The sequence below is a fragment of the Pleurodeles waltl genome, chromosome 3_1 (assembly GCF_031143425.1).
Source record: "Pleurodeles waltl isolate 20211129_DDA chromosome 3_1, aPleWal1.hap1.20221129, whole genome shotgun sequence".
Classification (NCBI taxonomy): Eukaryota; Metazoa; Chordata; class Amphibia; order Caudata; family Salamandridae; genus Pleurodeles; species Pleurodeles waltl.
This window is the reverse complement of record NC_090440.1, coordinates 744,109,775-744,135,022: the sequence shown is the minus strand read 5'-3', so window position 1 is coordinate 744,135,022 and position 25,248 is coordinate 744,109,775. Positions and strand designations below refer to the sequence as shown.

Genomic DNA, 25,248 nt, shown 5'->3' with positions numbered 1-25,248 from the left:
GTTGCAGATGTTTATAAAAGAAACCTGAAGGGAGGATATTGAAGTCCTCATTCAAGCTGCCTATTGTTACTAGAAATCAAACGACGGGCTGAATTTGGATATTTACAGTTAATCACAACACAATCCCACCTGAGATGCTTTGAAGTAGGGCCTATGCATTCAACCCTCCTCACAGCAGGATGTCATTATATTTGTTAATTTTAGAGTTTGAATTACCGGTTAACCAATGACACACCTTGTTCTTCATCTGGGGTGTAGACTCCTCAATAGACGGGGTCAGTGATGATACACCCGTCATAATACCAACATATGGGCAACATTCGGGGGGGGGGGAGATTTAGACATGGCTGGTTGTTATCAGGCTTGGCATGTGTACCCTGGCCAGAGGAGACATAAGATCGCTTCGACAGCCCTGTGGGTTCTCATCTCCCCCTCGTGCCCCCCCCATATTCAGAGGCACCAAAATACCTCTAACTTGCAAGCTAGGCATATGGGCATCTGTGAGAACAGCATCAGCTTGCGATAGATGTGCCGCCAAAACTACGGGTGGGAATAATACTCAAAACCCCTACTGAGCTAGGAGGAACTGGTTGGGGCATTAACATGCAGCTTGAATAATTCCAAAACAGCATTTTCTAGGCTTGGCAATCTATTCACCCGTAGAGTAACACAAACAGCAACCATTGATTTAAACTTGTCCAAAATATGTCCCAGTCAAAATTTAAGACATCATTGGAAGAGACGTTTGAAGCAAACCAGGCTGGTGACTGCAAGCCATAGGGTTTTTTCCTTGATTCTTACATACATGAGTTCTGGCATTACCGACTCACTTGTGTTGGCTTTTCCTTTTTGCAAAACGGCCCACGGTCTCTAGCATTAGAGATAACAGAGTCACTGTGTATTTCTGTCAAGGGAAAATTTGCTTGCAACTCAGATTCATTGGATAGTGGACTGTGCAGGACAAAAGAATCACTAGACCCAGGGCATGGTAGGTGGCCTAGCGGAGAGCATTTAATGCTCTCTCCTATTTCTAGTGTTTCTCCTCGAGGTCTGTCTTTTTAGAGATCACCCCAACAGCACAAGCTAAAAAAGAGTCCACCGTGCTACCACAGGATATTTTGACATTAGTATTTTCCTTGACCACGGGTAGTTTATGTTTGCTCACATTCCTCCTGGGTTGGACCCCAACTTCTTTTAAAGTTAACATTCAAAGAAATGGAATGAGCACCCATTGACAGAAAATAGGGCTAACAAATATGCTACCCCTTAAAATCTCCAATTCATCGTTTGTTGAAATTCAGGCCAGGAGCCAAGAGGGGTGGCCCAGCCAAGCCTCTTTCAGCCGATGATGGGAAAGGTGAGCCCAGTCGTCCCCTGCGCATACCTTGCACGCTTCTCACGCCCAGTTGAGTCCATCGACGCATTAGAGCGCGATTAAAGTGCTCAGCCCCTTCTCCTGGGCTTGACTGTGGATTATGGGACTTGTAGTCCACCACACACGGTGAAGCACGTCCCTCATCTGTGGGAGTCCATCGGTTCTTACGAGTGCGATGAAAGTGCTCAGCCCCTCCTCCTGGGCCTGACTGTGGATTATGTGGCTTACATTCACCCTCACACAGTGTAGCAGTGATTTTTAGCATCTACGAGTTTGTGAGTGTTCTGGCACTGGGCTGTACTGTAATCCCACTGCCATATAAAGTTGGCAGGCTTGGTTTGCAGTAAAACATATAAAGATAGACTTGTATATGCTTTATAAATTGTATAAACCACTGAAATTAGTCATTTTCCTAAAGATGACTTGCTAAAGTTTATTGTTCAAAACACATTTTACAATAGCCTTTTTTTTCAAAATATTCCAATATTTTAACGAGAACACGTTTTTTCTTTCGTCCTACCCTTAATGTCATAAAACATTGACACCCCACTCCTACCCAAAACATTTTCTCTACATTAACCGTAACTCTGGGAATAACCATCCACATCTCCAAACCCTTATGTTTCCATCTACCTTGCCAAACACACAGCGTCGGTAAGCAATCTATTTAAAACGTATTATCATTGAGGGAAATGCCTCTGTAGTTAATCAATTTCGTTTTTAAATTGTAAGGAACATTATTACAAATTTTTAAACAAAGTGATAAATATTTTCAAATATATATTTTACATTAGCGGAAATTAATGCATTTAATGTATAAAACGGTGTTGTTCAAATTAAAGAAAAATATTGCAGCACAATTATGTTTTTGAGCCATTTAGTGTAGTGTTAAAATTTGTATAAAGTGTTGTCACTGTCGGGGTTATGGTGAAGATGTTTTGGTAAAATTATTTTAGCAGAAGATGTTTAGGAAAGATTTGATCAGATGCTACCATAGAATACGTTATAGAACCTAACTCCAGGGTACATAGAAGCCATATCTTCCGAAATACTGTTTTAATTATTTAATTATTGGGGACTTAGGACAGGATGTGCTGTATAGAAGGCATGATCACTCTGATTCTAATACCCAATATGTGGTTTATTTAAATTTTTGCAGGAAAGGTTATAAATCAGATGCTACCTCGTCTATCCTTTTTGGATTTTTATTATTTATCATTCCTGGGAAAAAACCAAGACTCTTTTCATGCAGAGCCAAAGGTAGGACTTATTTTTGTATCACACTTATTTAAATTTCTTTTGTTGCTAAACTAGAATAAATAATTTCATATAGCAGATTATGTAATTTGAAGTGCATGAAAACTTGCATCATTTTTGGTGTTGTGGAAAATGATTTTGGTACCTGTACCAGTATTTGATTTACATTGTGGAACCACGTGTGACATCTTGCCTCAAAATGTTTTATTGAAGTGATAACACCTGCACAAGCACCCAAGAGATCCTACATATTTCAGTGTCCATAAATTAATTCATTTTGGAAAGCCTTTCCAGAAGGTTGGCGAAACTTTAACATAAATGAAAGTTGTATGATATTGTCCGACCCCATTAGCAGGTTTGCAGGATAGACAGGGACTAATGGGTCCCTACAGTTGGGGATTGAGGTTGCTTGCTACTGATGTCTTGAGGTCTTTCGTTCTATGGTCCGGCAAATTAGCCAAATGCAACTCTTTTTGCAGTGGTCTTTCAGAGTAGCTAGAACAAGCAGTCAAAAATCTTCTAAGAGAGGTGGTGTGGGGAACAAAAAGCACAGAACTCAACAGTCAACCAACAGACACCATAATGTCTTGTCCAGCCCGTGCTTGTCTTATAGCTAAACAAAAGTACTTTAAGGAAGTCAAAGGAAACACTACACCGTTCGATTGGAATTGCAAGTACAATGTTGGAATCTCAGGCACAGTTTCAGAAATGGGCTGCACCCTCCTCCCACTATTCTTTCCTTCCTGTAGGAGATTTCTAATAGCTACAAACCCCTGGTACGCTGTGGCATAGGCATTAATTAGCCAAAGGTGCAGATCACTTCAGACAAACCTACTGATTTTATGTGCTACTCAGTTCAACATTTTTCACTCATTTACATTCACTCGAGCAAAAATCCCTAAGTCCACGCCACAGACTCTTCTGTCTTTTCTAGTCTCTGATTCCTGTCGCAGGCAAAACCTTATTTAGGTCAGACAAATATCATCTGTTATCGTCTCATCTCCCTCCTTTATTTCACTGTAGGATACTGTTATGTACATTGCAGTCTTGGGCAGAAAATGTGGGAGTCCTTTTGAGGGCCCAGTTAGACTTTCAGGAGGGTACAGTTTCAGCCCCTAATTATAATAGGAAAATATGTTAAAATAAAAAAGGCGGGGTATTCACTTGTGTTCCGTTTTGTTGACAGGCAGAAACTATGTTTTATCCTGAGAGAAACAAGCGTTGAGGCAGAGCTGGTGACCCTGCTCCAAAGACTGCAGCAGTGTCTGTGGTCCTTCGGTCAATATACGTTTAAGGGAGCATGTGCTAGAAGTTTTACATCAGACCAGGAAGTATGCCAGGGCTCTGTGCTCACTCCTTTGAGAAATTGAGTTGTCGGTTGATTGGGGTGTGAACCCTGGTCAAGCAACAGCCACAATCCCTTGCAGGTTGAACCACAAAAAGTCACTAAATTAACCTGTGCCTAACCATAGGTAGCTTGGCTCAAAAAGCAATCAGAATTAACTTAGAGGCTATGTGTAAAGTATTTATGCAGCACACAAACAGTAATAAAGTGACAACACAAGAAAAATCCCAAACCAATTTAGACAAAAAGAGTACATTTTATTAAATCATTTGACACCAAAACAACAAAAATCCAATCAGTAGAACGGAGGTATGAAATTTTAAAGTTTTAGGTGAAATCTAGTGCCTAAAAGATCAATGCACCAACCACGTATATCTAGTTGCGTAAGCCTGCCTCTAAGTCAAAAGTTAAGGATGACCGCAATGTAACGTGGTTCAGAAACAAGAAGTGGAGTGGGCCTGGCCAGGGCTTACCTTCGAACTTAGAAACATTTCTGAAGAAAAATGTCAGAGAAGGTAGAAAATCAGCGGGGCAAGAGTGTCAGAAGAAGAGGCGTAATCATTGGATGGCCATAGAGCGAGACTTATTTGAAGATTTGTACCTTCAGATGTAGGGACTCATTATGTGTTTGGCTGTCCCAACGCAGATGGCATAGTGGTCGAGCCCCCACCCTATTACAAGGTTTCCGCCAGCCTGACCTGGTTGACCAGCAGAAACCTTGAGAGGAGCCGAGTGTGATCTCGTATCACAGAGGGGGGAAACCAGCACCCCCTGAATGCCCACTGTTTACAAAGCCATGGCATGGGCAGTTCAGGGGCCCCCCTGTGGCCCCCTGCACTTCTTCTCCACCAGCCTTTTCATGGTGTGGAAACCGCCATGAACAAGGTTGTAATCAGCATGGTGGCGCTGAGTTGAGCGCTGCCCTGGCTGATTACAACCAAGACTGCCGTCACCCCGTTGGAAACATGGATCCTGGCAGAGACAGAGTCACTTGGTGGTCAAACCGCCAAACTCTTAATGTGGTGGTGGGACAGTCACAGAAGTGGCGGTCCGACTGCCATTGCGAGGATGACGGTCTTGTGACTGATGCCTTAAGTCACCAAAGTGGAAGTTGAAAATCTCCAGCAGCATGAGGCAGAGTGCTGTAGCCAAATACAGTTCCACAAGGTCAAATACCCCTTTGGCGAAGGATCTCTGAAACACATTTGATGCTCAGAAGAATGTAGCGGCAAAAGCTGCAAAGTCAATCCATTCAGAGATACACCTCGGGCGGATAGGTAAGGAAGTTGGTCCTGGTCTCCCCTGGTTCTCAAAGCACTTTTTGCCCAAATTTTGCCTTTCCTTAGTTTTAGAAATTGGTGATCTGGGCACCTTTAACACCACAACCATTGGTCCAGAACTGATGGGACACCTTTTGGTGGTTCAGGACTCACTCAGGCTGGTTCAGGATGGTGGGAGCCTGTTATGCCCCTGTGCCTTCTAATAGGAGGACAGCAAACTAGCCCTTGAAGTAACTTATGGTAGGCCTGGGTGCAGGTGTAGATGCAAGGCTCAGCCGCAGGGGTGGCCTCTAAGGGTTCAAGGCAGACTCCAGGCAGCAAAGCCGCCCTTCCAGGTACAGCAACAGTCTGGCAGAGTGCACAGCAAGTCACAGCATCAGACATTCCTCAGAGTCCTTTCATAGGTCCAATCGTGAACTGAAGAGTAAATCTGAAGGTCCTATTGTTATACCCTTGTACCCTTTTTCTGGAAGGTGGGTGAAGCTTCTGAAAGGTTCTTTGAAGTGTTTGGAACTTTCTGACTCCCTTAACCTTGCTCCAAGCTGGCTGAAGTGACAGTACAGGGTCATTAGACATTTTGGGGGTCATTACGACCCTGGGGGCCGGCGGTAAGTTGGCGGTAACACCGCCAACAGGCTGGCGGTGTTCCGCCAGCAATTATGACCGTGGCGGAAAAGCCACCGCCATACCGCCGGCCCCTCCACTTTCCCGCCAGGATTCCGCCTGGCGGTCATAATCCCCAGGGCAGTGGTGCATGCACCGCTGCCCTGGGTATTATGAGTCCCCGACCGCCAGCCTGTCCGTGGCGGTACACACCGCCATTAAAAGGCTGGCGGTAAGGGGACTTGGGGTGCCCCTGGGGGGCCCTGCACTGCCCATGCACTTGCCATGGGCAATGCAGGGGCCCCCAGGCATAGCCCCGTCGCGCATTTCACTGCCCGAATTTCGGGCAGAGAAATGCGCGACGGGTGCTACTGCACCCGCTGCACATCAGCATTGCCGCCGGCTCTATTATGAGCCGGCAGCAATGTTGATGTGACATTTCCACTGGGCCAGCGGACAGTAACACTGTTACCGTCTGCTGGCCCAGCGGAAATGTCATAATAGGGAGCCAGGAATACCGCCGGCAATGGCGGTATTCTGTCTCCCGCGGCCTCGGCGGTCTTTTGAAAAGACTGCCGAGGTCGTAATGACCCCCAGAGTCTATTCAGGTGTAAGTGGGGTCGTGCTCAGCTCTGCCCCCTATCCTGACACTTGATGGCCCATTGAGGCATAGCTAATCCGTTTATTGGGCAACTGCCTGGGAAGAATTCACAATGTCTAATTGTCAGCTACACCCAGTCGTGTGACCCAAGACAGGCAACAGGCACAAGAGGCTAAGGGCAGGAAAATGTAAACTGAGATGTAAAAAGATGAGAAGAAAGAAGCTCTGCTACAGAGACACCGAGGATCCTATCCCTTCCGAACCGCGACTCTTGGGACAGTGGGGAAACAGGGTGGGCAAAACGGAGGGGAGAGAAGGGTAAAGGAGACAGGTGTAAATAACCAAATGGGGGTGAAACACTGCAGGAAGCTTTTAAGAACTTTGCTTTTGGGTTTTGGTTCAGTTTGTGTGTTGTGGTTTACCAGTTAAATGACTTTTCCCTTTTCCCTCTCCTTTACGTCACAGTGACTAACTCCAATGGGGCATTCCTAGATTTCTTTTCATTTTCGTTTTTGATTAAAAGAGGCTTATTTTGAACCTATTGCAAAACCGCCGGGTAGAAACAGAAGTCCTTCAACCCTTCTATATTAACACACTGTAGGAGGCTGGCCTGGCTTATAGTGGGTACCTGATGGTACTTGCACCTTGTGCCAGGTCCAGTTATCCCTTATTAGTAGATTAGTAGTGTTCTAGCAGCTTAGGCTTGGAGGAGGAGACAGAGGGGGTGCTCAGTAGCACAGAGAGCCCATGCAGAGGCAGGCAGCTCCCGCAGAAGCACTTGAACAGGTGTTCAAGAAATCGGAGCACGGCGGTCGTCTCAACACTACAAAGGAGGGTCCCACGAAGTCGGTGGTCAACTCAGCAAGTTGAGCAGTGCAGGGCGGAGTGCTGGGGACCTGGGCTATGCTGTGCACGAAGGATTCCTTGCAAAAGTGCACGGAAGCCCTAGCAGCTGCAGATCACGCAGTACACAGGATTACTGTCTGGCTTGGGGAGGCAAGGACTTACCTCCACCAAATTTGGACAGAAGGACCACTGGACTGTTAGGGTCACTTGGATCCAGCTCCTGTGTTCCAGGGACCACGCTCGTTGAGATGAGAGGGGACCCAGAGGACCGTTGAAGCAGATGTTTGGTGCCTGCGTTAACAGGGGGAAGATTCCCTTGACCGACGGGAGATTTCTTCTTGGCTTCCAGTGCAGGGTGAAGGCAGACAGCCCTCAGAGCATGCACCACCAGGAAACAGTCGAGAAAGTCAGCAGGATTAGGCGCTACAATGTTTCTGGCAGTCGTCTTGCTACGTTGTTGCGGTTCTGCAGGCGTCCTGGAGCAGTTAGCGATCGATCCTTGGCAGAAATCGAAGAGAGAGATGCAGAGGAACTCTGGTGATCTCTTGCATTCATTATCTGGAGAGAAACCCACAGGAGAGACCCTAAATAGCCCTCAGAGGAGGATTGGCCACCTAACCAGGTAAGCACCTATCAGGAGGGGTCCCTGACGTCACCTGCTGGCACTGGCCACACAGAGGCCTCCACTGTGCCCTCACACCTCTGCTTTCAAGATGGCAGAGGTCTGGGACACACTGGAGGAGCTCTGGGCAACACCCATGGGGTGGTGATGGACAGGGGAGTGGTTACTCCCTTTCCTTTGTCTAGTTTCGCGCCAGAGCAGGGGGATTCCTGAACCAGTGTAGACTGGCTTATGCAAGGAGGGCACCATCTGTGCCCTTCAAAGCATTTCCAGAGGCTGGAGGAGGCTACTCCTCCCCAGCCCTTAACACCTATTTCCAAAGGGAGAGGGTGTAACACCCTCTCTCAGAGGAAATCCTTTGTTCTGCCTTCCTGGGACTGGGTTACCCAGACCCCAGGAGGGCAGAAGCCTGTCTGTGGGTTGGCAGCAGCGGTAGCTGCAGTGAAAACCCGAGAGAACTAGTTTGGCAGTACCCGGGGTCCATACTGGAGCCCCGGGTATGGATGGGATTGGCACCCCAATACCAGATTTGGCATAGGGGGACAATTCCACGATCTTAGACATGTTACATGGCCATATTCAGAGTTACCATTGTGAAGCTACATATAGGTATTGACCTATATGTAGTGCACGCATGTAATGGTGTCCCCGCACTCACAAAGTCTGGGAAAATTGCCCTGAACAATGTGGGGGCACCTTGGCTAGTGCCAGGGTGCCCTCACACTTAGAAACTTTGCACCTAACCTTCACTAAGTGAGGGTTAGACATATAGGTGACTTATAAGTTACTTAAGTGCAGTGTAAAATGGCTGCGAAATAACGTGGACATTATTTCACTCAGGCTGCAGTGGCAGTCCTGTGTAAGAATTGTCTGAGCTCCCTGGGATCTCCTGGAGCCCCAATACCCTGAGTACCTAGGTACCATATACTAGGGAATTATAAGGGTGTTCCAGTGTGCCAATCAGAATTGGTAAAAATGGTCACTAGCCTGCAGTGACAATTTTAAAAGCAGAGAGAGCATAAGCACTGAGATGCTGGTTAGCAGAGCCTCAGTGACACAGTTAGGCACCACACAGTGAACACATATAGGCCACAACTATGAGCACTGGGGTCCTGGCTAGCAGGACCCCAGTGACACAGGCAAAAAAAAACTGACACACAGGTAAAAATGGGGGTAACATGCCAGGCAAGATGGTACTTTCCTACACACACCTCAAGCACTACCTAAATGGTGGCGGTGGCATAGCAACAGGGTACAGGGTGAGAGCCCAGAAAAAAAAAAATAGGTAATAAGAGTATAAGCTCTGTGAACACTTACCTGACGACTTCTCCAGATGTGAGAACCCAAAGAAGGAAGAAAAGAGATATTAATTAGGATGTATGAAAGATAAAGACCCTGAAAAATTGAAATAAATTCAGAACCTAAAACAAAATAGCAGACTCAAATGTGCCTTATTCCCCCGACATCTTACAGTGTAATTATTTCAAAATTGTAATGAAAAATCTGACTTTAGCATTAAAGAGTTTTTATCATTACAATTCCATAGGTACCAAACATGACATATCTACTTTCTACAGCTTATTAAAGGTAATAAGGAATCTCCAATGTTACCCTATGGGAGGGGTAGGCCTCACAGTAGTGAAAAATGAATTTGGGAGTTTTTCACTAACAGGACATGTAAACCTTAAATGTACATGTCTAACCTTTTAATTACACAACCTCTTAGGTACCTTAGGAGTGATTTATGTGTAATTAAAGGGGTGTATAAGGCATGGCAAGGGGGATTGCATGCCACATCGACATGGCAGTGTGACATTTCATTCAGGCTGCAATGGCAGGCCTTGGGCAAGTTTTAGAGTGTTACTTAGGTGGGTGGCACAATAAGTCCTGCAGGCCCACTAGTAGCATTTCATTTACAGGCCCTCCATACATGGTATACCACTCTACAAGGGACTTTCAAGTAAATTAAATATTTAATAAATAATTAGGTATATGCCAGTCCAACCATGTTTAGGGGGTGAGCTGAAGCACTTTAGCAGTGGTTAGCAGTGGTAAAGTCCACAGAGTTCTAAGGCCAACAGAAGCAAAAATCCAGCATAAATTGGAGATAAGTAGAAAAAGGTTTTGGGGAAAACCACCCTAAAGCTGACAGGTCTAACAGCTCCTTTACTCATTATAGTAAGGATTCAGAGAAGTAGCGTGTGGGTTCTTTCTTTTTCGAGCCTCCCCCAGAATGCTAAGCCAAGTGCTCCTCTGCTGCCTTATGCAGAAAACACAACGTTAACTTCAAGGACAGCAAATGGTCTTTAGGGATTAGTATTCAAGCATGTTGTGTATATGGTTCATCTTCAGCTTAAAACCACTGTACTGAAATCTAGGATTATGTACCTGGGGCCAAAAAGCATGAAAACTACAAATATAACACTTAATGGCACTTCCCTTAAAATGGTACATTCCTTTTCACATTTGGGCATCAGTGTTGATGTTAATACTAACTTACAAATTCAGTAACTTAGAGTGGATTTTCATGGTGATATCCTGAGGTTTGCAAGAATAGGGGGATGCACATTCCATCCAACTCAAGATTTATTGGACAGTAAGTGTGGTGATAACCATTTAGAGGGCTTGACTGTAGGGGTGTGCAAAAAGAAAATGCCTCCTGACAGAAAAAAAAAACTTTTTGTAGTAGATTCTTGGTTTGTCTCAAATGGCCTCTACCTTTTCAGGGCATTAGGAACTTGACATAGCCTACCTTCAAAATAGGCTAAAGCTTGCCACATATGGCTGTATTGGTGTCTGTGTGGTCCAATCAGTTTACTAGCTTACCAAGATCAATTTTGTCAGACATACTTGCCATGGGTACTCCTCATTATATTCGATTACTTGATTGCTTTAAGTTAATGCTGAAGAAAATATGGTATGGAGAGATTTTTAGGCATTGTAATAAGATGTTGCCATTTTTTAAAAGAATAGCAGCCACGTTGTTCCAACCTGTACTTTTGGAAGAACACAATATGGCTTAACTGTGCAAACCATCTGTGAGAGTTCATGAACATCACAAATCCTGTCCTAGTATGGAGCAGTAAATAAACTGGCATTCTAATCCCCAAACAAAAAATATAATTGGAAAATATTGAGCTACTCTACAGGTAGAGCTGTAGAGAAAATGTGTGTGCTTAAACTTCAATTCTTTTTTGCATACACCTTTTTTTCATTTGCAAGAGCACAAAGAGGACGTTTCTAATTCCAATACTGATGACATCAGGATAGCATAACAATAGTCCTCTTTGTTGCAATTATCATTGACAAATTCTCAATTGTCATATTGAAATTTATAACAGTGATCTAGCATGGATGAGTAGTGAATGAATATGCATTTTGACTGGATTGGTCTACAAATAGTTTATCTTATGTATTATTATGCTGTATTTCTATGATTTTGAATGATTGTGTTGTTAAGATGTTTTAATCCATGTAGTTTGAAAGATTTTGACAAAATAAACAACTGACTGACTTATAGTAGGAATTCCTAAACAATACCTGACCCCTTCACAAAGAGGCATTGCCACAGCAGTTACATTGACCACTAGATCAAGAAAGTTTGACCTATCTAGCCACTCTTAATCACTCTGAACTTGCATCCAGTTGAGGTGAGCATTATCAATGAACGACCTTGCATTACTCAAAAAGTACTTCACTCTAGATCCCCAACCACTCTAGCTCAGAAACTGACCATCGCAGGAGGCTTCTAAACACTTCGGAGTGCTGACTTCCTCCTTCTTAAATTCCCAACTCTCCAAAAGACAAAGGGCCTAATTACGAGTCTGGCAGTCGGACTAACAGGGGACCGCCTCCACCAACAGGAACATGGTTCCCGATGGGATGGCAGTGGTCTGAGTTGTGGTCAGCTATGGTGGCGCTGAGTTCAGCACCGCCGTTCTGATCATGAGTTCCCTTTCTGCCAGCCTTTTCATGGCAGGGTCCCTACCATGAAAAGGCTGGTGGAAAGGCAGTGCAAGCCCCACCCTGCCTAGGACCCTCGGAATGCGCACTGTCTGCTACAGCAGGCAGTGTGAATTCAGAGGGTGCTGGAGGTCCCCTCTGTGCGATGGCATTGGCATCGGGCTCCATGTGGAGCTGAGGCCACGGCCGCTGCACAGTTTCCACTGGGTTGACTGGCGGAAACCTCCAAGTGTGGAGATTTCCACCGGTCAGCCCAGTGGAAACATCATAGGGCCGGGGTGAACTGCAAGCTCTGTTGCGGTCTCCTCTCCATGGGGCTGGCAGGCCGGCGATCGGCCTGCCTACCTTTTAATGAGGCCCAAAGTCACTAAAACATACTAGAGTGGCCCCATCTTATGATATATTTAAGGAAATGTCAATTTCTGTTGCCCCAAAGACCACTCATAACTTGAAGGGCCCATACGAGCACCTAGAATGAGTTATTCCTCAACTATTTTGTGCTATGGAATCTTTATTACATGTTTACATATTCTCTTCGGTAACTGAAAATGTGTCCACATTCGGAGTGTTGTAGAGCCCTTTTATTGATGTATCTGGGCATGTTATTTTAGCAATTAAGCCTACGGCTTGTGCCCTTTACCCTAGTAACATGTTATTCTGCTTCATTTTATTATTTTAGAACCGGCCACATTTGGGGTGGTGTTTTATTTTCTTTATCTAGTTGTCCTTTCACCTAGGAAAGCATTACATTTCTTAGCACATCATTCTTTCACTCGCTGCTTTCCTCAAGGCTGCAGAGAGATAGGATTGTTGGCACAAGTGGTACACTGCGTCTCTAACATTCACAGAAACAGACCTATTTTTACGTGGGGACATTTTCTCAGAACATCAGTTGTTTTATTAGAAAAACATTTCCCTTTTCCATGCACGTTAGATGGAGTTTCAAGCCAGAGCACGACCGCATGTTGTCTGACTTCATTACAGCTTCTCGCTCTATAGATAACAGGCTTCTTCACTACTGTCATACTCAGGTATTTGGGTTGATGTCTTCCCGGGGGGAATCCTGAAGGGCAAATTAGGGCTTATCTTTCCATGCTCTAACATAGTTTAGGTAGGAATTGCATATATTGCGCATAGTGACAGTATGGTGGGACGTTTCCTGTGTTTCACTTTTCTTGTCACCATTTTGCCTCTAGTATGTTTCATCATTCTAATAACTGCATTTCATGCCATTTTATCTAAGATGCAGCTGATTTAATAAATCTTGTTGAATCATTTTTCTGCCTCTGTTTGTCTTTGCTTGTGTGAGACTAATGTAACTGAGAGAAAAGGATGAGATCTGATCCACCACGATTTCCCTCAGAAGTCACAGTGTCATGCGCCCGGTTTCCACATCATCCCTGCTCTTGGGCAGAGATGAGGTGCTGCTAGCTGGCCAGAAACGGATTAGGCTGGCAGTAGTCACTGGGTGTGGGGTTTGGACTCAGTTCCCCACAATTCAGGTGGTGCTGCCACCCAAATCCAGCAGCCTCATTGGTACAATGAGAGAAAATGTGACAAGAGTACTCCCCTTCTGCGTTTAAACGACTCTACAAAGATTTAGCTGATTAAAATTAAGAAAAACCAGAGCTTGAAAATGATTCTTAATCTGTACCATTAAAAATTAGATTAGGCCTTGCCTGTCTTTCCCCAGTGTGTTCTCTTTAGATATATTTAACATCATTTAAAATACTCAATAATTAACATTTCTAGTTCATACATTGTTATTATATAAGGTATCATAGAAAGAAACTGATGATAGGTATGGCTTAGGAGATAGCTATGATGTATAGTTAGATTAAAGAATGTATGATCATCCTCTTACAGGCATGTTAAGTGCACCTTAGAAGGACCAATCATGTGATTATCAGTACCTAGGGGTCCTGCAGGTGGGCACCGATTGCATTCCCCATTTCTATTAGTAATCATGGAGAGAGGAAGTATCTCCGCATTTCCTTATTGCTATGGTGGGTGGCCTGATTTATTCTTCAAAGATCTACCACTGAAATATCTGACCTTTGACTTCAGTCCTTGGGCTCTAATTCCATGCTATCAGTTTCACAGGTGAGAAGGGAAGGAAAGGGAAGAGAAGGAAGATCAACATCCTAGTGTTGCTGACAGCCTCCCAATGGTTTTAACTTCTGACTTAAGAATTGTTAAGATTCTCCAGGCTCTTCCAGCTATACTTCTTTGATGTCTGAAGTATATATTGTGTTTATGTGTGTTTGTATCTGTGTGTGTGTGTGTGAAAGAGAGAGAGAAAGAGAGACAGAGAGAGAGAGTGAGAGAGTGAGAGAGTGAGAGAAAGAGAGAGAGAGAGAGAGAGAGAGAGAGAGAGAGAGAGAGAGAGAGAGAGAGAGAGAGAGAGAGAGAAAGTAAGAGGGAGTGCAAATGTGGGTGGCTTCAGTTTTCTAAGTTATATAGAACAGTCCTCCACAAACATTTTAGAACCACAGACCAATTTTTAAAACGCTAAACTTTTGCAATCCACCTACCTTTAATGGCTATGAGAAGGCAATTTTTGTTTTATGTAACTAAAACATTGTGTGGTAGTGCACAAATGATAACATTTGGAAATGGGTTTCAGTGATTATTTAACATGTGTGCACCACCAAGTAAAGTGTCTTGATTAGTTTTGATCTTATTAAAAGCTTTGATGCATCACACTTCAGAATTAGAAAACATGTTTATTTTTGCATTCGTAGCTGCTGAATGTGTACAGTTCGTGTACAGGTTTGTACATTTTGTTAAGAAAAATTACATTATACCGTCCCCCAGCAAGGCTGTCACATAATTCACTTTTCTTTCTCTGACTGCAAAGTGAAGGGATTTTGTAAACACCAATTCACTTGTTAACAAAATAAGCAGCATTTTGTCAGAAAACATAGCCTGACATTTGACCTCTATCTTTGAAGTGCAACAAATGTGGCAAGATAAATACAGAATTTAAAGTAAGTTAATGTTGCCTCATGGGTGACTGACATTGCAGGGTGGTAAGGTAGAGGGCTCAGCGGGGAGTGGCCTTCCCAGCTTCTTAGCCAGTCTTTCCCAGGCAGTTGCGTACAAGCGACTGTCGAGTCTCTGTCTATATGTGTAGGAAAATGGCTCCTTGTTGCAGTTACCCCCCACTTTTTGCCTGATATTGATGCTGACTTGACTGAGAGTGTGCTGGGACCCTGCTAACCAGGCCCCAGCACCAGTGTTCTTTCACTAAAAATGTACCATTGTTTCCACAATTGGCACACCCCTGGCATACAGATACGTCCCTTGTAAAAGGTACCAGTGGTACCAAGGGCCCTGTGACCAAGAAAGGTCCCTAAGGGCTGCAGCATGTGTTGTGCCACCCTAGGGGACCCCCCACCTAACGTATGCATACTACCATTGCAGATTGTGTGTGTTGGTGGGGAGAAAAAGGCAAAGTCGACATGGCATCCCCCTCAGGGTGCCACGCATACAAAACACTGCCTGTGGCATAGGTAAGTCACCCATCTAACAGACCTTAAAGCCCTAAGGCAGGGTGCACTATACCACAGGTGAGGGCATAGCTGCACAAGTAAAATCCCCTACAGTGTCTAAGTCCATTCTTAGACATTGTAAGTACAGTGTGGCCATATTAAGTATATGGTCTGGGAGTTTGTCAAAATAAACTCCACAGTTCCATAAAGGCTACACTGAACACTGGGAAGTTTGGTATCACACTTCTCAGAATAATAAACCAACACTGATGCCAGTACTGGATTTATTAAAAGATGCACACAGAGGGCATCTTAGAGATGCCCCCTGTATTTTACCCAATCCTTCAATGCAGGACTGACTGGTCTGTGCCAGCCTGACACCGAGAGATGAGTTTCTGACCCCGGGTGTGAGAGTCTTTGTACTCTCTGAGGCCAGAAACAAAGCCTGCACTGGGTGGAGGTGTTTCACACCTCCCCCTGCAGGAACTGTAACGCCTAGTGGTGAGCCTCAAAGGCTGTAGCTTCGTGCTACAATGCCCCAGGGCCCAGCCCCTGGACAAAGCTCCCACTTTTGGCGGCAAGTCCAGAGGGATAATTAGGAAAAACAAGGAGGAGTCACCACCTTAGCCAGGACCACCCCTAAGGTGTCCAGAGCTGAAGTGACCCCATCCTTGCAGAATCCTCCATCTTGGTTTGGAGGACAGGGACCAACAGGGACAGGAATGTGCTCCCCTCCCCAAAGGGAGTGAGCACAAGGAGGGTGTAGCCACCCTCAGGGACAGTAGTCATTGGCTACTGCCCTCCAACCCTTAAAAGTGCCCCTAAATCTTATATTTAAGGGCTCCCTGAACCAAGCTAGTCAGATTCCTGACAACCTCACAAGAAGAAGAAGGACTGCTAAGCTGAAAACCCCACAGAGAAGAAAAGGAGACGACAACTGACTTGGCCCCAGTCCTCCCGGCCTGTCTCCTGCTTCAAAGTCCCTGCAACCGAAAAGCGACGCGTTCTACAGGACCAGCGACCCCTGAAAAGCCTCCAAGGGACTGCCTGCATCACCGAGGACAAAGAACTCCTGTGGGCAGCGGCTCTGCTCAACTAGAAGAAAAGACATCCATCTTTAAAGGGACTCCCACCTCACTCCAGAAGCATGAGTCCCCACTACTCTGCACCCGACGCCCCCGGCCCGTGTTCAGAGAAACCAACTATCCAGAGAGGACCCCCAGGTGACTCTGACGATGTGTACACCCTGGGCTGACCTCTCTGCCCCCCCAAGACGATGCCTGCAGAGGGAACCCCGAGGACCCCCCTGACCTTACTGCCCGGGATGAAGATATCCGACGCCTGGAGAAGCACTGCACCCTCAGCCCCCAGACCCATGAGAAACCGACCACTGGTGCAGCAGTGACCAGCAGGCAGCCCTCACACTTGCCAAGTTGGTGGCTTGCCCAAGAGGTCCCCCTGTGCCCTGCCTACAGCGCCTAAGTGACTCCCGGGTCCCTCCATAGAGTTCTATTGAGAACCCGACGCCCAGTTTGCACACTGCACTCGGCTGCCCCGTGCCGCTGAGGGTGTGGTTTGTGTGCCTACTAGGGGCCCCTCCAGTACTCCTCCACACCCCCCTGGTCTGCCCTCGGACAACGCAGGTACTTACCTGCAGGAGACTGGAACCGGAGTACCCCTGTCTCCATAGGCGCCCACGTTATTTTGGCTCCTGTTTGACCTCTGCACCTGACACCCTGTGTTGCTGGTACAGGGTGCTTGGGGTTGCCTTGAACCCCCAATGGTGGCCTATCTATGCCCCAGAGACTGAACCCGTAAGTGTGGTACTTACGTCAAAACTGTACTTTACCTACCTCCCCAGGAACTGTTGAAAATTGCAGTGTCCACATTTAAAATAGCTTTTTTGCCATTTTAAAGAAAACCATGTACAATATTGAATCTATTCAAAGTCCTAAGTATTACTATGCAAAGTACCTTTCATTTAATGTACTTACCTTCTAAATGAATCTTGTGGTTCCAAAAATAAATTAACAAAATAATATTTTTCTTTTGGCCTGGAGTTGTCATTGAGTGTGTGTTTTCACTTATTGCTTGTGTGTGTACAACTAATGCTTTACACTACCCTCTGATAAGCCTAACTGCTCAACCACACTACCACAAATAGAGCATTAGTATTATCTATTATTGCCTCTGTCAAGCCTCTTGGGGAACCCCTGGAGTCTGCAGACTATGGCCCTCATTGGATAGTTGGTTTCTCTGGACACGGGCCACCCCCACCCCCAACACCATACACTCAACCAGATACAGTAACATAACAAATTCACCCCTTACCCCTCAGGAATAATGGAAGGACAACTACTATAGAGTAAAAAGAGTGTAATAAGCTAAATATAGTAGAAATACGTGCATCCAAATCAAAAAAGTATATACATATTTACAAATCAAAGGACACTTCCCAGTCCTCAATGTTCGTGGGCCATAGGGCCACATCACAAAGTCCAAGGCCCCACCTCACTCCTGCAACAACACGGAGAGAACACTGCAGGGGCATCAGGTCAAAAATAGCCAGGCACCTCAGAGGGACAGGGAACGGGGGGCACCTCAGCCGGAAGATGGTAAAACGCCACTGGTCCTGGAGGGGGAAACCTGCCCATTACTCTGTCCTTGGGGGTGCAAGGCCACAGTCTCTCAAGTGGGTTACTTGCCCACATGCTCTGGAAGGGGCAACATGCCCTGTGCTCTGTCCTGGGAAGAGTAATGCCACAGTCTCTCAAGTGGGTGACTTGCCCACATGCTCTGGAGGGGGAAACATGCCCTGTGCTCTGTCCTGGGGAGTGCAAAGCCACAGTCTCTCAAGTGGGTGACTTGCCCACATGCTCTGGAGGGGGAAACATGCCCTGTGCTCTGTCCTGGGGAGTGCAAGGCCACAGTCTCTCAAGTGGGTGACTTGCCCACATGCTCTGGGGGGGCAACATGCCCTGTGCTCTGTCCTGGGGAGTGCAAGACCACAGTCTCTAAAGTGGGTGACTTGCCCACATGCTCTGGAGGGGGCAACATGCCCTGTGATCTTCATCCTGGGGAGGATGGGGTGAGTGGATGTCTTCTCCACTGGTTCTGGAGGGGGCATCATGCCCATTGAGTATTATCCTGGGGAGGATGGGGTGAGTGGATGTCTTCTCCACTGGTTCTGGAGGGGCAACGTGCCCATTGAGCTTCATCCTGGGGTGGATGGGGTGAGTGGATGTCTTCTCCACTGGTTCTGGAGGGGGCATTGTGCCCAGTGAGCCACATCCTGGGGAGGATGGGGTGAGTTGATGGCATCTCCACTGATTCTGGAAGGGGCATTGTGCTCTGTGATGCAGATCTTGGAGAGTGTAAGGTCACAGTCTCTCAGGTGGGTGACATACCCACCGGATTTGCAGGGGCCAGGCCTCACAACAGCCCATGGAACCGGACTACATATTGTCCGCTGGCATTGACGGCTTCTCAGTGGTGGCAGTGGTGGTGCTGCTGCTGCTGGTAGTGGTGGGGGGAGGCTCCAGTCCATCCCCTGCAGCCTCGGACGGCTGCCCACTGGGGCAGATGGCGGTTCTGGTGCTGGTGCTAGTTATGGTGCTGCTGCTGGTAGTAGTGGGGGGAGGCTCCAGCCCATCCCCTGCAGCCTCGGACAGCTGCCCACTGGGGCAGGTGGTGGTGCTGATGGTGGAGCTGGTAGTGGTGGGGGGAGGCTCCAGCCCATCCCCTGCAGCCTCTGACGGCTGACCAATGGGGCAGGTGCCGGTGCTGGTGTCAGTGCTGCTGGTGGAGCTGGTAGTGGTGGGGGAGGCTCCAGCCCATCTGCTGCAGCCTTGGATGGCTTCACCACCATGGTTGGTGGTGGGGGCTCTGACTGAGTCCCAGCATCAGGTCCCTTGTCTCCACTGCCTGCTGTTGCAGGCCCCTTGCCCTTCCTTTCTGCAGCTGGGGCTGGCTCCTTGCCCTTCCTTCCTGCAGCTGGTGCTGGCTCCTTGCCCTTCCTTCCTGCAGCTAGGGATGGCCCCTTGCCCTTCCTTCCTGCATCTGGGGCTGGCTCCTTGCCCTTCCTTGAAGCACTTGGGGCAGGCACCCTTTCCATCTGGCTCGCTGGTGGCTGGGATCCCTTCCCACCTGGAGTTGCTGGGGCCACTACTTTGCCTTGTGGACTGGATGACTGAGGTGCTTGCCTGGGTTTTGACCACCCTGGCCTGACATGAAGGATGGAGGGGAGGGGTAGGGAAGAGGTCATTGGTGGCGAGGAAAAGCTTCTTAGGGACATTGGGGCGGGAAGAGGGAGAGGTGTTGGGAGTGGAGGAAGTGGGAGTGGTGGTAGGAAGTGTCAGTCTGCTGTGTTTGGGTGCAGGTGCATGGGCTGGATGCTGTTGTGAGGTGGATGTCTGTTGGGTGTCTGAGTGCTTGCGTTTGCGTACTTTGGGAGGAAGGGGCACAGACACAGTGGGAGAGGACACAGGGGACGTGTGCATGGATGTGGGGGTGGTGACTGCCAGTGAGGGGTGTGTACTGATAGGTGTGCTGGTGATGGAGGTAGTGGATGAGGATGTAGTGCATGCAGGTGTGAGTGGAGACAAAACTGGGAGGGAGGTGAATGACGAGGAGGGGACCTCAGTGGAGGCAGTGGATGTTGGTATGTCTGCATCTGGATGGTGTTTGTGTGAGTGCCTGTGGGGTGAAGTGTGGTGCTTGTGTTTGCCATGTCCACTCTTGTGTGTTGTCCTGGGTGCCTGCTTGTCTGCCTGTGTTCTTGGGATAGGTTGGGGTTGAGGGGGATGGGATTGGGAAGAGGAAGTTGGAGGGGGGAGGGTGGAAACAGGGACAGTGGCTCCCATCAGAGAGGAGGCCAGAGCCTGGATTGATCTCTGTTAGGCTGCCAAGCCAGTGTTAATGCCCTCCAGAAATACATTGGACTGTTGCATTTGGGCTGCCAGCCCCTGGATGGCATTCACTATTGTTGACTGCCCAACAGAGATGGATCGCAGGAGGTCAATAGCCTCCTCACTCAGGGCAGCAGGGATAACTGGGGAAGGGCCTGAGATGCCGGTAGCGAAGGAGATGCCCACCCTCCTGGGTGAGTGGGCACGGGAAACTCGCTGCGAGGCTGCTGGGAAGGCAGTGCTGGTACAGGGAGTGGCTGCTGTGCCTGTAGCTGGGCTGGGCACAGAGGTGTCCGCCACCACCAAGGACTTTCCATTGGAGGAGGTATCCATGTCTGAACTGTCCTCTCCAGTCTCCGCCGTGGTGCTCCCCTCGCCCTCCGTCCCACTGGTGCCCTCACTGTCGGTGGACTGGCCTCCTGGGTCCTGTGGGATGCAGCTCCCTCCGTCACCGGTGCCACTGCTTCTCCGCCAGATGATGCTAATGCACATAAGGACAGGGCGACAAAACAAATAAGGGGGGGGAGACAAAGGAGACACTTGCTTAATGGCAGCACCAACACCACCTTTGGTTTATACAACACACTCACACACAGGGAACAGCCCTACGCACTAGGCAATGCACTACCAGTCACAATGCTAGTCACCAGCCCACGGATAGGGACACCTAACGCCAATTGCAGCATACCTGAGACCCACAGACCCCTGCACAGTAGTGGATGCCTACTAGCTTGTTTGGAGGACTTTCACATTAGAACCCTGGCCAACATGGGACCTACTCTGCAATGTCAGGCCGAGCCTAGGGGCAATCATAGGCCCACATTCCCCACCCGGATACCACCCCCCCAGGCGTAAGTAATATGAAGGGCACTGTACTCACCCCCTTGTTGCTCCTGTGATGCCCCCAAGCGCCCATCCAGCTCTGGATAGGCCACCGCCAGTTTGCGACCCATCAGGGTGGTCAAGGTTCCTCTTTGGGAGGCCATCCCCAGCGGGGCCTCCACCGTCTTACGTGCCCAGCATCTCAGGTACTCCCACCGTTTCCTACAGTGGGTGCTCCGTCTACCATAGACCCCCAAGGTCCGCACGTCCTTGGCGATGGCACGCCATATTCCCTTCTTTTGATGGGCGCTGACCTTCAGGGAAATACACACAGGGAAAGGTATTAGTCTGACCGTCCTGCCTGTTACACTTATGGCCCACCATGCCCCATCCCATTCTCATTAGCACAGACATGGCCCAGCATACGTGCTGCATGCTGCCCAGGGCCCATCCACCAACCCCCCTACATGAGGCCTTGACACACAGCACTCCATGCATTCACGCCCCATGCATCATACTCACGGTCTACTCACCTGTTGGTCTGGGGGCCCATAGATCAGTCGGTACTGGGGTAGGACCCCATCCACCATTCGCTCCAACTCCGCAAAGGTGAAGGCAGGGGCCCTTTCCACAGTAACACGAGCCATGGTCGGTTCCAGACACAGGTCACAGCAGCACATGCAGTGTAGGTCCTCTCCTGTTGAAGGTCAGATAGTAAGTGAGTGTACAGATGGAAAATGGCGGTTTCGTCCGCGGCAGTGCGTACCGTAACCACCGACGTACATCACCCTCGGCCACTGTACCTCATAGGGCCCAATGATGCCAATGAGGAGTTGCACGGCGGTTCTCGACCTCCTCCTGCAAAGGTGCACAACGTCAGCGGAATTTCCTCATTTCCACCTGTCCCTACATACAGGACAGGGGGACACCATTTCAGGGGGGGTGCAGGCCATGGATCCGTATTGCGTCACAGTATACTAATTCACATTTTGGACATATCCCACCACCATAATGTAACAATCACAATCTCCGTTGCACTGTAGAGGTTAGAATGTACAGATGATGGCCAGCTGCTCATTCCCTTGCCCACTAGATTGCAACCACTGTGGATGAATAGGAGATGGAGATATCCCCCCTTGTACAGACCCCTGGTGGACTTGACAACAATGGAGGACAGGCGCATTATCCTCACCTATAGACTTGACAGGGCCACAGTCACTGAGCTGTGTGCCCAATTGGAGCCTGACCTAATATCTGCTATCCATCACCCACGAGGATCCCCCCTCTTGTGCAAGTCCTATCTGTGCTCCATTTCCTGGCAACTAGTTCTTTCCAAGTGACAGCGGGCTTGGCAGCAGAAATGTCACAGCTAATGTTCTCAATAGTTCTGACCAGAGTGTTGTCTGCCGTTTTCCCCCAGGTGGAGGATTTGGCCACAGTGAAAGCTGACTTCTATGCAATGGGACATATCCCCAACATAATTGGGGCAATAGATGGAACACATATTGCGTTTGTTCCCCCCCCCCTGGCGAAATGAACAGGTCTTCAGAAATCAAAAGAGTTTTCACTCCATGAATGTCCAGATGGTGTGCCTGGCGGACCAGTACATCTCTCACGTCAATGCTAAGTATCCTGGGTCTGTACATGATGCCTTCATCCTGAGGAATAGCAGCATCCCAAATGTGATGGCTCAACTACAGAGGCACAGCGTGTGGCTAATAGGTGAGCCCTGGTTCTGACCCAGTGGATGTTGGTGTATGGGTCTGTTGTGGACCCTAAGGGTGAGTGTGTGGCTAACAGTTGTCCCTCAATATTTGCAGGTGACTGTGGTTACCCCAACCTGTCATGGCTACTGACCCCTGTGAGGAATGCCAAGACAAGAGCAGAGGAACAATACAATGAGGCACATGGGCGAACAAGAAGGATTAGAGACAGGACCTTTGGCCTCCTGAAGCCCAGGTTTCAGTGCCTCCATCTAACAGGTGGATCCCTGTGCTACTCACTCAAGAAGGTCTGCCAGATCATCGTGGCATGCTGTATGTTGCACAACCTTGCCTTGCGCCGCCATGTGCCTTTTCTGCAGGAGGAGGAGGCTGGAGATGGCCGTGTGGCAGCAGTCGATCCTGTGGACAGTGAAGATGAGGAGGCAGAGGTGGAGGATGAGGACAACAGAAGTGTAGTTATTCATCAATACTTCCAATAAGACACAGGTAAGACAGTGTTATTTTGCATGTCATTGACAGTTTGATGTGGACATTGCCACTGGCAGGCTGTGGATTCCTACTTTTATGCCCACTCACTGTACCCTTTAGCATCTCTTTTTGCAGATATTGGTGCCCCAATATAGCTCCAGGTGTGTTCAGTGCAGCCAACTACAGGTCTTTCCTAGGTAAACATTACTGTACAGTTGATTTGCAATGTTTGAACCTTGTTAAACTAATACATTTAGAAATTATTTGACATACACCATACTTGTATTTTATCAAAGTGTGTTTATTGCAGTGTTCTGAAGAAGAGGGGGTAGTGCCGTGGGCTGGGGTGATGCGGAGGAAAGTCCAGGTTAGAGTCAAGTCTATTTGTATCACAGGTACAGTGTCCAAGGGGGCATAGGAAGGGGAGCAACGGCAGTTGAAGGTGGACAGGGTGACAGAGTGGGACACAAGGGTGACAATCAGGAGAGACTTATTTCCTGGCGGGGTCTTATCATTAGTCTCTGGCTTCTGCCTGGATCGCAGGGAACATTTGCGGGGTGGTTCTCCTTCTGCAGGGGTGCTGGTGGTCTGTTGGTTCTGTGACAGGGCCTCCTGGCCACTAGCAGAGGTGGAGGGCTGTTTAGGAGTCTGGCTAGTGTCAATGGTTTACCGCCATTGAATGTCCGCCTTAGTGATTTGTGTGTCATAATGTTGTGGGTGTTGTTCTGTTGGCATAACGGTGTGGGTTTTGATGCGGCCAGTTTAACACTGAACTTTGGGCTGGCGGACTTTTGTGTGTGGCTGTATAGTGACGGATTGGATGTGTGTCATAATATGGTGAGCGGATATCCGACGCGGCGACTGTATATTGGCGGCAGTCGACTTGGGGTAAGTGGGATTTACGGCCAATGTGATAATGAGTGCCCATATCTCATTTTTATATAGTATATACAGAGCCAGCTTCCTACAATATGTGCCCCCCGATATGTGGTGCTGAAAAGGGGGGGCTTCACCACATAAATAGGACTGTTCCCGTCTCCGTCCTACATCTCCAGGCCAGGCCGGAGCTAATTTATTATAAGGATCTCAATTTTTGTTGTGTGATATACCAGTTTAACAAGATTTTATAGTATTGTTCTCTATGGTGTATGTTGCCAAATCCTCCTTTCATTTTTTCTATTCAGCACTCTTTCCCATGTAGAATGTGTTTCCACCTTAATGAATTGTAGATAGCACAAGTTTAGATGATATGTTGCTTTGTTCATAGTCTACAATGTGACTGCCATTTACAATTTTTTTTACATAAAACAACAAACATCAAGGTAAAGCTTAACCAACGTTAGGCAATCTTCATACGTGGTCCCCTAGAAAGCCACTATATAAGAGCCTGTCTGTGTTACTTATAATTGTACTTTTAGACGTCGCTAATGTTTCTTGCCAGACAACAGTCTTTCTTTCACTTTCCCTCAGTCTATATTTGCATCTTCTTTACAATACTGTGTCCATTGCACATAGACCTTCCGGTGCTATTGTGGATAGGCCCTGGCATTGTATATTGGATGCTCTAGAAAACTACATACATCAAGCCTTGCTTTTTACTTTTCTACACTAGGGCCCATAAGATTTATCGAGTTCTGGGCCACATTTCTCTTAGGCAGTACCAATCCAATCAGCAGGAATGCTTTTTTGGCTTGGGTAGCCTTCATCTTCCAGAATATTCAATAAGCATAGTTTGAGACTATATTGTACTGGGCGGCAGATTACCGATTTGTAGCGTAGCTAATAGAGTTTCCAAATAAGAACAGACAATCTTACAGGACCAGACTCTAGACAGTGTGGATGAAGCCTTACCGCCTCAGTCTGGCACCTGAGCTAAGTTCTGAAGTCAACTACTGACCTCCTGATTAGAATCAGCCCTCTCAGCAAGTGCATAATAACAAC

General features: G+C 47.6%; 1 protein-coding gene across 1 annotated transcript in view; it reads left to right on the top strand.

Moving 5' to 3' along the window:
* LOC138284580 (solute carrier family 13 member 4-like) overlaps nt 1-25,248 on the top strand; it is a 413,185-nt gene that overhangs the window by 273,521 nt on the left and 114,416 nt on the right. The window contains exon 12 of the mRNA XM_069223513.1: nt 2,535-2,635. Within this exon, the coding sequence (XP_069079614.1) occupies nt 2,535-2,635 (101 nt within the window). The remainder of the gene's footprint in view (nt 1-2,534; nt 2,636-25,248) is intronic.